Source organism: Oenanthe melanoleuca, chromosome 7 (assembly GCF_029582105.1).
Source record: "Oenanthe melanoleuca isolate GR-GAL-2019-014 chromosome 7, OMel1.0, whole genome shotgun sequence".
Taxonomy (NCBI): Eukaryota; Metazoa; Chordata; class Aves; order Passeriformes; family Muscicapidae; genus Oenanthe; species Oenanthe melanoleuca.
The window spans coordinates 30,907,407-30,923,081 of NC_079341.1; the positions used below are offsets into that span (position 1 = coordinate 30,907,407).

At 40.8% G+C, this 15,675-nt stretch overlaps 1 protein-coding gene across 1 annotated transcript; it reads left to right on the plus strand.

Annotated features, from left to right (window-relative positions):
* The first annotated feature begins 991 nt into the window (after nucleotides 1-991).
* Nucleotides 992-15,361, plus strand: UBXN4 (UBX domain protein 4). The gene is made up of 13 exons (XM_056496025.1): nucleotides 992-1,177; nucleotides 6,413-6,515; nucleotides 7,380-7,408; nucleotides 8,237-8,355; nucleotides 8,876-9,041; nucleotides 9,487-9,589; nucleotides 11,122-11,176; nucleotides 11,324-11,488; nucleotides 12,264-12,391; nucleotides 13,079-13,181; nucleotides 13,520-13,651; nucleotides 13,973-14,181; nucleotides 14,733-15,361. Exons 1-13 carry the CDS (start codon nucleotides 1,099-1,101, stop codon nucleotides 14,869-14,871), a joined length of 1,530 nt encoding a protein of 509 aa, XP_056352000.1. The 5' UTR covers nucleotides 992-1,098; the 3' UTR covers nucleotides 14,872-15,361.
* The last annotated feature ends 314 nt before the right edge of the window (nucleotides 15,362-15,675 follow it).

Below are 15,675 nucleotides of genomic sequence, written 5' to 3' on the forward strand. Positions count from 1 at the left end.
CCCCTTGGCATCTCACAGGATTATGGAATCGTCAGGGCTGGAAGGGAGCTCAGGATATCACCCTGTCAGGCAGGGTCACCTGGAGCAGTGACACAAGAACGTGTCCCGGCAGGTTTGGGATGTCTCCAGAGAGGGAGACTCCACACCTCCCTGTTCCAGTGCTCTGGCACCCGCAACGTAAAGTAGTACTTCCTCATGTTGAGATGAAATTTCTTGTACTTCAGTCTATGCCCATTGCTCCTCATCTTGTCACAGGGCACAACTGAAAAGTGTCTGGCACCATCCTCTTGGTACCTGACTTTGAAACACTTATATTGTATCTGAGGTATTTATTCTGTATTACACAATCACAGAGTCAACTGGTTTAAAAAAGACGTCTGAGATTATCACCAAAATGACCAAACAGCACATCAACCAGACCATGGCACTGAGTGCCAAAGCCAGTTTTTCTTTAAAGATCGAGAGCAATGGTGACTCCACCACCTCCCTGGGCAGCCTGTTCCAACGTCAAGCCATCTCTTCTGTGAAGAGATTTTTCTTAATGTCCAACCTAAAGCTGCCCTGGCGCAATTTAAGGCTATATCCTATGGTTCAGTCGCTGGTTCCGTGGCAGAAAAGCCCGACTCACACCTGGCTCCACCCTCCTGTCAGGGAGTTGTAGAAAGCGGTAAGGTCCCCCTGAGCCTCCTTTCCGCCAGGCTGAGGCGCCCCCTCAGCCACTCCTCACAGAACTTGTATAAATATAAGAGGACTTATATATCCCCTCTCAGCCTTCTCTTCCTAGGCTAAACACGGGCAGCTCCCCCGCCTCTCCTGACGCCCCGGGTCCGTTTCCCAGTAGGACAGCGCAGAGGTCGACAAACGGCAGCGAAAGAACTCGGGGCCCCTCCTAAAGCGCCAAGATGGCGGCGGGCCGAGGTGGGCAGGACCCGCCCCCGCCCCCCGCGCGCCATCGGGGAGAGGGGCGGGCGGGGCGCGTGCCGCGCGCGGCCGCCAATCAGAGGGCGGCGGCGCAGGCGCGCGGGGGGCCGTTGGCGCGGCGGCGGCGCAGGCGCGGTGCGGCTGTCGCTGAGGGCGGCGGGTCCCGGCGGTCCCACGATGTGGTTCGGCGGCTCCGTCCCCGCCGCCATCGCCGCCGCCAAGGAGCGCAGCTCCGTCTTCGTCGTGTTCGTGGCAGGTACGGTATGTCCCGGGGCCGCCCGCTGCCCTCCCCCCGGCAGGGCCCAGCGGCGCCTTCCCGGCCGTGTCCCGCCCGCCGCCCCTCCCGCCGAGCGGGATTTGTGCTGTGTCAGCCCTAGCCCGCGGTGTCGGTGTCCGGCCCCCGCCCGTCCGACGTGTCGCCTTCCCTCCGTTCTGCGCTGGGTTCTCGCTGGTGCAGCTCTCCGGGCTGTTGGTTGTGTTTCGTTTCCTTTGCTAGTACCGACAATGCGTGTTTCATAACACTGTAATTGGAACCTGTAGGAATTCACATCGTCTTGTGTACGCTGCCTTTCCCTATGAAAAAAAATGGTAAAGAGGACAGGTTTAGGTTGGACACTGGGAGGAATTTCTTCCCAGAACGGGTGACAGACATTGAAACGGGCTGGCCAGGGCGGTGGTGAGGGCCCTGGGAGTGTTTAAGGAAAACCTGGACGTGGCGCTCAGTGTGTGGTCTGGTTGAAAAGTGGTGTTTGGTCGTAAGTTGGACTCGATGGTCTCACAGGTCTTGCCCAACACGCTTGAAACTGTGATATTCTGTGATTAGACAAGCTCTTTATCTTATTTTTGAGCTTCTGCGTATCTCTGTGTGTGTTGTTTCTTAAGGATTTGCTGCTGCCCTAAGTGCTGGTGGTTTGGAAGTTTTTCTGGTGCCTCATGAAACAACATTAAATGTGTGACTTAGTGTTGTTGCCTTACGAACTATTGAACTGTGGGACTCACGTGGCTTCAAGAAGTTCACTCCCAAAGGGGATGTGAACAGAAAAGTGCATTTAAATTCCTTTGCTGACACAACTCTCCATGTCCTTGGAGAACAGCATTTTCTGCTGGATAGTAAACATACTGATAGAAATCAAGGTCTTGTCAGATCACAGACTGGGCTGTGTAAGGGATGGGGTGGAGCAGTTCATGAAGAACCACAGCCCTTGGGAAAGAATCACATTGCAGAATTTGGGAGGGAAGAGTATGAGGAGTCCAACCCATGAGGAGGAAGGAGCAGCCGAGACAAGGTGTGAGGAACTGACTGCAGGAAGGGTGGGGAGGAGATTTGGTTTTATTTCCCATAATTCCCTGCTCTGATTTTTGATTAGTAATAAGTTAAAAAGGTTTTTCCCCAAATCAAATCTGTTTTGCCTGCGAAGATAAGAGGTGAGTGATCTCCCCCTGCCCTTATCTCTTCCATGAGCCTTCTATTACATTCTCTCCCTGCCCAGCTGAGGAGGGCAGCGACAGAGGGACTTTGGTGGGCCTCTGATACATATATCAGGGGCTGAGAAATGCATATTGTAACTTATGTCCAGTATGTTTTATGACACAAAAATTGTGCACAAAATGGAGCCTATTAGATGCTGATTATTAGATGTTGACTGGATGGATGTAGGAATATGTAGATATACAGGGGAGATAAATTTATGGTTGCAGAGATGTAACCTAGTTTTGTCATTGTGTGTGCTGTGAGGATTTGTTTTGTTTGTTCTTATGAGCCCTGGAAAAGGCAGAGCGTGACTTCAGCCAGGCACATCTCTGAAATGGAAGAGTTGGAGAGTTCTGCCAACATCTGATCCACCCTGGGCACCGTGGGATCAGGGCAGCTGACCCCTGGCAGAGCTGATCATGGAACTGCTCTGTTGCATGACCTGGGAAGCCCAAGAACTTTCTTGCTGTGTGTGGAAGCAGCTGTGTTTGAAGGATGTGGAGTACTGAAAGAATAGTCTGGTTTTATGTTAGCAGAGATTGGGTTTGTTTGGGTAGAAGCGCGATTCAAACTGCACAGTGATGGTAACTTTACACTCCACACTTCCCACTGGAGACAGGCATTTGAAAGCACTTGGAGAACAGGCTTTCAGAAATGTTTGGTTCTGTATACTTCATCCAATAATGTCTATGGAAAATAATAAGAGAAATTGAAAATGTAAGTTAACTGTCGTTTTGGAGCGGCCATTGTGGAGGATCGCTGTTAGGTACCGTTGACAAAAAATGGGAAGTTCTGGTATGTCCATCTGTGTTTGGTTTCTGCCACCATCTATCTGCCTGTCCCTCTCTCCCTCTTCTCTGCACTTCACTTACATTTTCTCCAGAAAATGAAGAAGTGGATTATTCTTTCTGCTTCCAGAATATTTTCTAGTCTAGCAAAGAATAATGTGGTTATTTATCTTAAAAATGAGGTGACATTTGTGATTGTAAGTGTACATTACTCGAGCAGGTTTCTTCTAAAGCGTTTTTGCTTGCAGCCATAATCCCAGCATTTTTGAGCTCAGTGTTTAAAACCTTCATGGCTCATTCTGGTGATAGGGTGGTGTAAGGGTATTAAAGATCCCATTGAATTCACGTGAAGTACAAGGGATTGCTCCATTCTCCCCAGAGAGCATGAGGTGAAGCAGGTCTGCCTTAGGAAACAGATTTGAAATATTATGGTGAGACCTTAGAGGCCACTGGACACACCAGGTGAGAGGTTGTGTTTGGGGAACAGACGAGTTTCTTTGTGGCATCAAGTAATTGCCAACAGCAGTTTCCCTGTGTTGCTGCACAGGCAGACAATTCCTGACAAACACATCTGGCAATGCAGCTGTCCCAGGGGATGGTGTGAGGTTGTGATGGGGAGGTTTAGGCTGGATATCAGGAAAAGGTTCTGTCCCCAGAGGGTGTTGGGCAATGGAACAGTGTTCTCAGGGAAGACTTCAGAGAGGATTTGGAAAACACTCTCAGGTACATGGTAGGATTTTTTGGGTGTCCTGTTGGACTTTATGACCCTTATGGGTCCCTTCCAACTATGTTATGATTCTATGAACATCCCTGGTATCTTGTTGATAGCTGTTCTGCACATGACTTTGTAGCCTACAGAGTTAAAAAAGCCTCTGATTCTTTGAGTCACTTTATATAAAGTTGGTAGTTCATTTGATATGAAATCTCCTCTGTTCTGATTGAGGTGTTTAGGATTATTCTTTCCAAAGGTTAGACATCATGAAAATACCAGGCCACTCATAAAAAGTGCTTTTCAGAGTGAAAAAATGAAGGGGTATGTGACAATAAAAAGCTTTAAATTAAAATGTTTGTTTCTTTTTAATAATGTTTATAGAAACCCTCCTCCCTTTGTTCATAACTTTATTATTTTAATAATTTCTTTACAAAATGGTGATTTGCACACATAAGCTATTTGTTAGTTATTTGTAGCCAGGATGTATCAAGGCACTTTTCAAGTTAAATAAGTGAAATAACACAGAGGAGGAGGAGGAGGAGGTGAATGCTTTAATGTCCTGGCTTCCTGGCATTTGCAGAATGGCAATCCTCTCTTACTGAGTAGTTATGAAATGTTGGACATGGAAGAGTCAGTTAGGCTCATCTCTCCCCTTCTGAAAGGAAAACACTTCCCTGATGACTGCATGCTGAGGGGAATTTGTCTTCTGACAACCTGTGATGGTTTTGAGCAAGTTCCTCATACAGGAAGTAAATTATTGCAGGAAAAGAGTTTTGTCCAGTATGTGAATCACTTGAGAAATGATCAATGTTTTCCCTGTGTAGATTTACCTGATCAGATTTAAGAGATGAGGAAGTGTGACTGTGAATTGTTTATAGATCATTCCACTAAGTGAAATAAAGTGATGTTTTTGTTTGAGAAACAAGAAATCTGAGAGTTTTGGGATCTAGAATTTTGAGGCTATTGTGCTGGCTCAATGCTTAGCAGAATTACGAATTGCATCAAGTTCTGTGTTGCCTGACCTCTTGACTTTTCTGATGTTTTTTCTGTGACCTGGCAGTTTTGATTTATGGATATAATTACTACTACAAAACTGTAATAAATGAACCCTAGCCCCTAAATGAGAAAGGGTTATCAGAACAAAAAGATGTATGAGAACAAGCAGCTGTTCAGTGGGTAGTCACAATATTAATCAGTGCATCATGACACAGAGCTTTATAAAACATGAGCTATCAGCATTTTCATTCAGTCATCTCTCAGACTGTACTGTGAGCAGCCTCTGCCCTGTTTGTGTCTTTCTGCATTCTTTTTTTCTTCAGCAGTTGGTTGTGTGGAAAAGTTAGTGTTAGGCAAGCATTTAGATATTTTTAGTAGCCTAATCGGATGAGCACATGTCCTTTTGAAACAGTGTGTGGTGGAGCAGCTGCCTGCCTGTGAGCATTTGGAAACAGGAGGAGGCAGAGCTGGTCTGGGCACAACAGCTGCATTGACCACACTTGGAAGCACTGTACTTAAAGCAAGAGGAAAGGTTCTCACGTAAATAGCTTAAATATTTTCTTGCTTATGCAGAAGAATAATAATAGAGGTACCTACTTTCTTACTTGCTCCAGTAATTCCAGGGAAAAATTGAGACACGTGGTTGAAAATATCTTTTCCAAAATTGCGCTCTTGATACATGTCCCTGTGAGAGGCCTTGTGACCAGACAGCAGCACTTCACTGGGAGATTCCACATGTAACTCCTGATCTTTAACAAGTCAAAAATATTGCATGGAATGGCAACTGGGATGAAACAAACAAGTGGTTTGTTGTTGTCACTGAATAATGGACTACTATACTTCTATACTTGTGACTCAGATTCTTCATCAAGACTGCAGTCCATTCCAAGCTGCTAGGAAGTAATACAGATTGAAGATAAAGAATGGTTGCAGGCCAGTGTTGAAAGACAGTTAATACTAAACTGCTATTTTGGGAGATAAAATGTATGATTGATACATTTCATCTGATTAAAATAACACCTCTAAATCTGTGGCCCCTGAACACCTTCTAAGTTTCTGTTATCCAAGTAGCTCCTCTGCATTTGTTATTCTTGTTCTTCTGTGCTCCTCACACTTTTTCCTCCCCTCCTACTGTTACTGTTCATGTCAGGAACTGGAATACAAAACTTAGTTACAAATAATCTGCAAATAAATGTTTATTTGGGATTTTTTTAACACTGTCAAACTGTGAAACCTTACCTGCTGAATTATGTATTTACAGGGACTGGAGAACATAGTTTCACCTACTAGCAACTGATGTACTAATATGGAATTAAATTTATAATGAGGGGCAAGCAGAACATGTTATCAAAGTGAACCAGCTGGAGATTAATACAGATTATTTTAAAAATATATAAACTGACTTGCAAATAATCCCCAGAGTGTTTTACAAAGGTGATTCCAAGGGATTGAAGCAAAGCTAAAATCAGGACAGAAACAGCAATTTGTGGTGGGTTTAATTCATGTGTGTGCTGTGTCCTGCAGGTGAAGATGAACAGTCAACTGAGATGGCTGCAAGGTGGGAAGATGAGAAGGTGACTGAAGCTGCATCAGATGATTTTGTTGCTATTAAAATTGACACTAAAAGGTTTGAGCCTATTCTAATTTTGTCTCTTATACAATCTTTCATTGATAATGATGATGAGAAGTAAGAGGCTTTTGAAGCCTCTCCTCACCCTGATTAGGACATAGTATAAGTACAGGGTTCAGAGCAGAAGTGAATTCAGTACTCCTAAAGTCCCTAGAGCCTGAGAAAATGTCGAAATTTATTGTTGTGTTCTGCACATACTCATTGTGTATTTCAGACTGTATTCCAGTACTAGTAATAGAATCCTTGAAGAAAGCTTGCCCTTTCTCAACTGGAAGAGACACAAAAATGCTATTAAAAATGCTGGAATAAAAATGCAAGTGCTAGAGGCAGCTCTTGGTTTGCCAAGTTACATAATGAATTAAAAACCTTTCATGAATTCAGAAAGATAAACATCTGTAAAGCCCCAGAGAAAATGTGTTTGTCTCCATTGTAACACATAGAATGGAGAAGCATTTAAGTTCCTGGGTAAATTACTCGGCTGTTTTTGTTATGTTTGTGTTCCAGTCCATGTGCACAAAGTGCACTGACATTTCCCCAAATGGTATTATTTTGAATTGCTCTATAGACATTTTATTAGATTTACTACATTATTTGTGCTCAATAGACTACATTTCTTTTTCCTGAATTGCCTCTTAGCACTGCTTTCCTAATTCCTATGTAGTCAACTGTGATAACCAAGGATTGTCACCATGTCAACACTTTTGCAGAATGTTAATGATAAGATGCAATGCAAATTTGCTTTTAGTGTTCTCTCAAGTATTTAAATAGTTTTTTAGGACAGTTATTTTTATGATGAAAGACCTAATCTGAAGTTGTTGCAAAATGATTGCTACTCCTAAATGAATCTTTTCTTTTAAACAGTGAAGCATGCCTGCAGTTTTCTCAAATTTGTATCCTTTGAGATCTGTTTAGATGCTACATTATGATTACAGATAATTGCTCTTTACAAGTTAATACCCTTCTTAAGACAAATACTTATAAGCAATGCTATTGAAAATACTTATTTTGGCACAAAACTATGCAATAAACTGTGTAGTTAATAGATACCATCTGTGTATTCAACTAGCTGTCAGTTATTAGAGAAAGTGAGTAAATTGTTTTTTATAATGTTAATCCTATGTAATTCTCTAAATAGAAAATTATCTGAAGCTTTATGTAATCTAAATAACCTGTTGGTCCTACTAATCAGCATTGGAAAACAAACAAAAGATGCTTTAAATTATGAGCTGGGCTCAGAGGTGCAGAGAAGGAACAAGCGGTGGCCTGGGTTCTGTCACATACACAGGTGTGAAGTCTGGTGAACCTATGCCTGCCTTAAGGAGGTCACTGCTTATGATTCATTAATTCTCTGTGATGCTGGGAATTCTGTACTTTACCTTGGATTTCCTTCATGCCCTGGAGATTTCATTACTGTCTACTTAAGATGTTGTCTGACGCTAAAACAAAATCATTCTCAAGTCAAAGCATAATCAGTTGCCTGAAAAATTGGAGAAAAATACTTTGGCCTAAACCAGAAAAAGAAAGAAGAAATACTTACCAGTTACATGTAATGTTTGCCAGCATCTTTTTTTTTCTTCTTCCCGTGGACTTGGCTGCTGGTGACCAGTTGGAGATAAGAGCATTGGGCTGGAAGCTCCTGTAGGTAGGAAGTCTGCTTTGCCCTATAAAGTTACTCTGTATCAACTTCTGTCCTTCACCACCCTTAACTGTCACTGCAGATCCTGTAGTGTGCGTCCCATCCAGTTTTTTTATAGGAGACAATGGAATCCCTTTGGAAGTTATTGCTGGCAGCGTGTCTGTGGAAGAGCTTGTTACCAGAATCCATAAAGTCAAACAGGTAATGCTGACAGGCTGGATCTCCCAGATAGAGCTGGTAATGCTCAAGACAGTAATGGCCCTGGCCCTGAGCTTGTGCCTTTGGGAAGTTACTGGTGGAAGTAGAACCAGTGAGTTACTAGTTCTATGACTACAGCAATAAAATCTGCAACCTTGAGTTCAGTACACAGGTTGGAAGCACTATGCACAAGTGCTGCATTAATTTTTGTTTGGTTTAGATCACTGGTGTAAACCCACAGTACTAAAGAAATGTGTAAAGAACTCTAAACTGGAATGACAAAATGTGACAACTCATCTTTAAGGGGATTACTCTTCAGCTCATAACATGGTTTTGTAATATTGTTCATAATGTGGATTTATAGAGTGATACAAAAGTGTAGATTCCTTTATCACTTTGATTTCAAGTGCAAGACTAAAATTAGAAAAAAATAAGAAATGCATGATTGTACCATACTTAACAATATGTGGTAATTCTAGTTTTATATTTGAACTTTCCATTCTGTCTTTTCCCAATTTCTTAGATGCACGCAGGGAAAGGGCGGCCTTTGGAAAATGGCAGTCAGGCATCTGCTCCCTGTCCCTCCTCTCAGTCTGATGGTGCTCCAGAAAGAGCAGAATCCAAAGCAGGGGTTTGTGACTCTCCTGAGGCTGTTATGCCTGAGACAATAGCATCTTCTGCTGGTAATGGTTAGTGTTCTGACACAAATGCCACCTTAATTTGCTTTGGAAATGTTTTTCTTGAGTTATTACATAAAGGTACATAAAAGGCAATAAATTGAACAGATTCACTGAGGAAAACCATGGGATATTCCAGAATGCTTTGTGCAAGTCTAGAGAGAAGGATAACTTGTCATTCTGCTTAGTTTTAATAAATGAGGATCTATGGTTTATAATTTAATAAAATTGCATATACTTTCCAGAAAAAGGATTAAACTAGAGTTTTTTGGTTTAGTAACCTGAAACCAAATTGTTGTGGGGGAGTCTAAGTAGCAGAACCTTGGTATCTCCTTGAGGTATCCCCGTTGCTGTAAACTGTGGCTAGCAATGAGCCTAATAATTGTTTTGATAAAAAATACACCTTTTTTTTTTTTTTTTTTTTCTTATGCTTTGCTTTCTTGTAAATCCCTTGAAGATGAAGCAAATTCATGTCAAGCAAGCCAGGAAGCAACTAATTCTGCAGATGAGCAAGCAAATGATGCTCAGCCTGTGAATGATCTTACACTTAAAGTAGAAAGGCAAGTCTTCTTTTGCAGACTTCTTAATGTATTGTAATTGTTTCTCAGGAGGTAGTTTTGTTTGGTTTGGAGTTGGTTTGGGGTTTTTTTAACAAAGATGTTTAATTACAGGATTTTGGTCTTTAATCTGTTGTCATCTTGCAAGTATTTTTGCAGTCTTTTTTTTATTACATGTTTCTGACAATACTAGGACTGATACCAAACCAGGTTTTTAATTAATATCATTTCTCATGTACTTTGAAAGAAAGAAGTAATCTGGAAAACTATACATGTTCACCTTTGATATAACTTCAATAGAGATGATATGTTTGCTGCAAGTTCTTGAACTAATTGAAATATTGAACTCAAAGCACTGCAAACTGGTGTAATAAAATGCCAACCTAGGTTTTTTGTTGATTTGATGACTGTTTGTAGTTTAGGGATATTGAAAAAGTCAGTGGAATCCTATTCTGAGACTTGTGCTTTGATCAGTGAACAGTAGTGTGGTGAGTTTAGTTTTTTGAAGTATGGGGATGAGAAACACCTGGCTCAAAACATGATTCATTCATTATTCATTGTTTTTAAATATGGGATATTGTTTATAAACTTGCTTTTAATAAGATTGATACTATTCAAAATATCTTGTCTAAAACCATAACACGTGTTTAGCAGATAGGAATATTTATAGTGCTAAAATATATTTTAAATGTTTTTAATGCTTATTTCAGTTTTCTTACAAAGTATTGGAAAAGAGGCATATTTTTTACTTACCACTGATCAGACAATGCAGTCAATGTTTTAATATAATCATCAATGTTTGTTTTTAAAAAAATGCATTTGTCTTACATACAAATCTGGCATAATTTATCTACGGCATTTTTTGCAAGGGGAAAAAAGGGGCCAAGCTCTGTGGTAATTACCACTTTCTTTTGAAGAAAACAGCTACCATACAAACATTTTTCTGATAAATTGACTTTTCACTTTGGATCAAGCTTGCCCTTTCCCCAGACTTTAAATATGTTGAGATTTTATTGTCAATCTGTATTGAGAAAGTTATTTTGTTCTTTTAAGTCAGTCTTTATTCTGAGGCATTTTTCTGGATAGCTGAGACAGATGTATGTGCATCTATGTCAGGCCTATATATTACTTGTGTTCCCTTTTAGGAGGTGATGTGCAGAAGAAACCAGATGGCTTAAATAGCTAAAAAGAGATTGAGATTTAATGTTTCTATTACCACAGATCATGAATAGTATTTGCTTATTATGTGTCTTCAAAAGTTGGTTCAACAGTAAGAATATGTAGGATTCTTCATTTAATGAGTGGAGAAAGGACAAAAGGAATATGTTAGAACAATTTTAAAAGTGAGAAAGGAGGTGGTGAAATCACCACCACCCTTTGCATGGATAGTGCACCCGCATGGCAATGAATCACTGCTGCTACCCGAGGTATTAGCATTATGCTACAGCTCACTTTCATGTGTTCTCCTGGCTCTGCTTCATTAACATTTGAAAATACTGCAATGATAAGACCTTTTACTCTGTTCTTAAATTTAGGTTAACAAAAAGGCTTGAAGAAAGACGAGAAGAGAAGAGGAAAGAAGAAGAACAGGTAACACAAAAATGTAAAACCCCTTGCAGGTTTGGGTTTTTTTACCCTTATATGAAAAAATGTTTAGTTCCTTCTTACTCAAACATACTTCAGTCTTTTTTCTTGTCCAAGGCATTTGTGGTCCAATTTTTATATCTCTCTATTCAGAAAGAAATTAAGAAAGAAATTGAAAGAAGGAAAACTGGTAAAGAAATGTTGGAGTACAAAAGACGACAGGAAGAAGAATTGACCAAACGTATGTTGGAGGAAAGGAACAGAGAAAAGGCAGAAGAGAAGGCTGCCAGAGAGCGCATAAGGCAACAGATTGCAATGGTAAACTTAGCATTTTGGAAGAGAGTTCACTGCTTCTCTCTCTCACACTATACTAAAATGATAAATTTTCTTATTTGATGAAGCTATGAAAGATTGTTCATTTTTCCATTTGGAATCTTGTGGCCTTGTATAGTAAGGATTTTTGGTTTTGGGGTTTATGTAGCATTTCCTGTGTATAAAATGAAACTTCTGCTTTCATCTTCACAATTCTTTTTTATCGGAACAAACATTTCTGTCGTATTGCTTGAACCTAGTGGAGAATTATCATATAAACATAAAAATCATTGCAATTTTGGCATGGCACTAAAAGAGAAGCACTGGGAATTGTAGAACATACACAAGAATGCCGCTCTCAAAATGGTGAGGATTTTCCAAGTTATATATGTGTGAGCATATATGGATGTAAACAGTTGATAATAACTGAAATTCTTCCTCATTATTAGGTTTTGGTATATATAATACTTGGAATTGCAGTTGTGTAACTTGTAGGGTTTTTGCCTTTATCTTCTGTGGAGTGTTGAGCTTTTATGGGAAGATCATCTATTAACAACTGGCTGTGGGAAGTGACTCAGTGAGAAGTGTTATCTTGGCTAATGACACGAGATTGTGCAGTTTGGCAGTGAATAATTCTTTGCAGTTCCACTGTTTTCTCTCCATATGGTCTGTTCATATCTATGCAGTTGGTTCATGAGAATAGATCGTAGCTGTCTGTTTTAATGAACATTAAGCAACAAGTTATGTTAACAATTAAGGTTTCCCTTTGATCCTTCTACAGGATCGTGCTGAGAGGGCAGCTCGCTTTGCAAAATCGAAGGAAGAAGCAGAAGCTGCAAAAGCTGCAGCTCTTCAGGCTAGACAGGCTGAAATAGAGGCCAGAAAAGAGGCAGCTCAAAGGGAGCGAAGGTGAGTTGCAGTAGAGATACAAGTGTGTATTTTGGGGGAGAGAGGTAAAGAAACTTTTTTAAGAGAGTTAATATATCTCAAGCTGTTTAAATAGTGGCATTAAAGGTAGCTATTTCCATGAACATGATGTTCTTTGATAGCTTTCATCCTTTTGACATTCACGATCATGAAACACTAACCACCTTTTGCGTGTTATATTTTTGTGTCTGAGCTTTGATTTCAATACCAGTATAATGGAGCTTGGTGGGGGACTAGATAAGGTGAGAATGACAAAGATAATGCCTGGCCAGAATGACTCGGTAATGTCAGCACTGCTGGGGAGCTCCATGCAGATCCAAGGGCTGTGGATCCAGGGGCTGTGTGTGTGTGGATGGCTTGGATTCAGCAAGGCTGGGTTGGGGCCATCAGCTGCCCTGTCAGAGCTGTCTCCTGCTTTGCCCAGCACTGCTGGTTTAAATATTATCCAAACCTATGGGGCCTTTATATGGAGTTGTGGAAGAGATGCATTGTGAGGGATCAGCATCTGGTTTTCCACTGTGAATTCAATCTTACTACCCATCTGCACTGCCCTGAGCAGGATGGATAACAGTCCCTCTCTCCCACATTTCACTACTACCAAGCTGAAGGCCCAGGAGCCTTTGTCTCTAAGTGTTCGTGTCCTGACTGACCCCAATACCTGTCCCACAGTGCAATAGCCAGGATTCAGTTCCGCCTCCCCGATGGGTCTTCCTTCACTAACCAGTTCCCATCTGAAGCACGGCTAGAAGAAGCCAGGCAGTTTGCTGCACAGGTAAATGGGCATTTTGTTTCTCAGCTATGTGCTGATTATGATTTGGTGAGCATCAAGTAGTTGTTGATGGTGGTGGAGTTATCATCAACTCCTTTCCTTGTTGGGTATTTGAAGGGAGTTTTGGTAGCAGCCTTCTCCAGTGCCGCCAACTGCCTTTGGATTGCTAGAGTGTATCATTAGTAATAGAGAGAGAAAAATGAAGGATATTTCATATCCTACTCTGAAGATGATTGATAGTTTGATACAGAACTCTCGTTAAGGTATACGCAGCTGGCAAATATGTAGTTGTTTGAAAATAAAGAGTTATAGATAAAATGTTTTCTTTATGTGCTTCACAGACGGTTGGTAACACTTATGGCAATTTTTCACTGGCGACAATGTTTCCCAGGAGGGAGTTTACCAAAGAAGATTATGGAAAGAAGTTACTGGAACTCGAGTTGGCACCCAGTGCTTCAGTAGTGTTGCTGCCGGTAAGTGTTGGGTTTTGGTGTGTTTTATTTTTCAAACAACAGTACAGTAGCTGGATATTTGCTGTTAGCCATGATAGTATTTGCCTTGAATTTGGGGATATTCCTTGTCTAAACAGATTGCAAAATTACTCTAGTTTTTGTCAGGACTGGTTTGGAGAAGTTTTTCTGAAGCAGATAAATGGTGGCATAGATACTTGTCTAAAGTGTAGCCGAATTTGTTTCTTTGTGTCTGCTGAGCTGCTTCAAAATTATGTATGAAATACTCTGTCTACAAGAGTAGACTTTAATACCTGACAAATTTGCTTGGTGTATTCATGACAGGCAGGAAGACCTGCGACTTCAGTTGTTCAGGCTTCGGGCAGTGACCTGTGGAAGTTCTTGGGCACAATCCTTTACCCTCTCTTAGCGGTTTGGAGATTCATTAGCAACTTTCTGTTTACGAGCCCACCCCCCTCACAGCCCTCTGTGAGATCAGCTCATCAGCAAGACCACTCAGCTCCCTCAACGTCAGGCAGCACGGAGCAAAGCAGGTAAGGCACAGTGTTTAGGGCCCCTGTTTCTCAAGATTCTTGCTGCAATTGCTTTAATCTTGTAGTGGGAAACTGAACTTCCAATTACACAACAGAAAAAGCATTGTCTTGCAGTCATTTATGAATAGGGAATTGTAGCTGTAACTACAAAGGTGAGCTTCACTTCAGCTGATACTCTTTGGAAGGTAAAAATGTTAAAAATGAGATATCAAACTGTTACAGGGTGGCTGTTCAAGAAACAGAAGCAGATGAAGTCTAGTTTTGACACGTTTTGTATTGCCTAAAGAATGCAATCTCCCATGTACCAGGAGAGCTGCTCAGCTCTTCATGAAGAAGCCACATATTGCTTCAATAAAAGGGAAGATGAGAGTCTGCCACTCTGACTGCTAAGTGACAAATTTTCACCTGGGTATTGTTTCCCAAGGAAACAAAGGGCTGAAGATTATTGAGGATAAGAGAAGGATGGATGATTTGTGTTTATTGTATTTCTACTTCTCTTGTGTAATTATTAATGAGAAAACTGTCAAACCTCACTGTTCTTTGTGCCCTAGGCAAGCAGTCAGGAAACGAGTGGTGGAAAAGCGGGGGGAAGACTTCAAAAAAGAAGGCAAAATATATAGACTGAGGACTCAAGATGATGGAGAAGATGAAAACAATACCTGGAATGGAAATTCTACACAACAAATGTAGTTTTGAGTAACTGCAGTTACTATCTGGCTGCTTTTTTTTTTTTTTTTTTTTTTTTTCTTATTTGATCTAAGTCAAGTAAAGCTTCTGGACAAATGGGGCTTATTTCACACTGACTGAATTACTTAATTCTTATTCCTGCGGTGGACTATGGAACAAAGTCACCTATGTCAGAAAAATCAAGTGGGTGTAGGTGAAACGTAGTAAAAAGCCTGAAAATCTCCATCAGCTTTCATAAATACTGCCCTATGCCATAGAAAGGCACTTTTTAATCTATAAATACTCTGCTACATAAATTTAAGGGCCAGATAATATTAATATAAAGGTCATGGTAGACAATGACTGATTAAAATGAGGGTTTCAGAAGCACTATAAGTAGCAAATCAGGTAACTAATTTATGTTTAACTTTTTTCTTGCTTCTGCAACTGCAAGCAAAACCTTGTAGTTTTTAATTCCCTAAGCACTCAATAAACTATTTTCCAGAAAATATGACTGTTTTGTGAAGTTCCTCTGATGTTCTGGTATCACAAGGAAACAAGCAGGGTCATGCACTGAAATGTAAATACAGCAGACAAATATTTTGTTCCAGTTTAAATGACTGTACATGAAATAAAGGAAAAGGGATGTGAAAATCCAATCTGTACAGTAGCAAGGACAGATGCCAGCTGATGTTCAGCAAATCTTATATGCAGTTAGGAACAAGTAATTTTACTTTGGTCTTCAGGAAATCAAATCAGTAATGTCCATTGACAAAAGAGACAGTTAACAGAAAAAGAATTTTCCTCCCCCTTTTTAAATTGGAAAGC

Excerpts from the sequence above, each read along its gene's own strand:
- UBXN4 (XM_056496025.1), top strand. The coding sequence starts at position 1,099 with ATGTGGTTCGGCGGCTCCGTCCCCGCCGCCATCGCCGCCGCCAAGGAG. Across the intron at positions 11,489-12,263 it reads TAAGGCAACAGATTGCAATG|GATCGTGCTGAGAGGGCAGC; the intron begins GTAAACTTAGCA and ends ATCCTTCTACAG. Across the intron at positions 12,392-13,078 it reads GCAGCTCAAAGGGAGCGAAG|TGCAATAGCCAGGATTCAGT; the intron begins GTGAGTTGCAGT and ends CCTGTCCCACAG.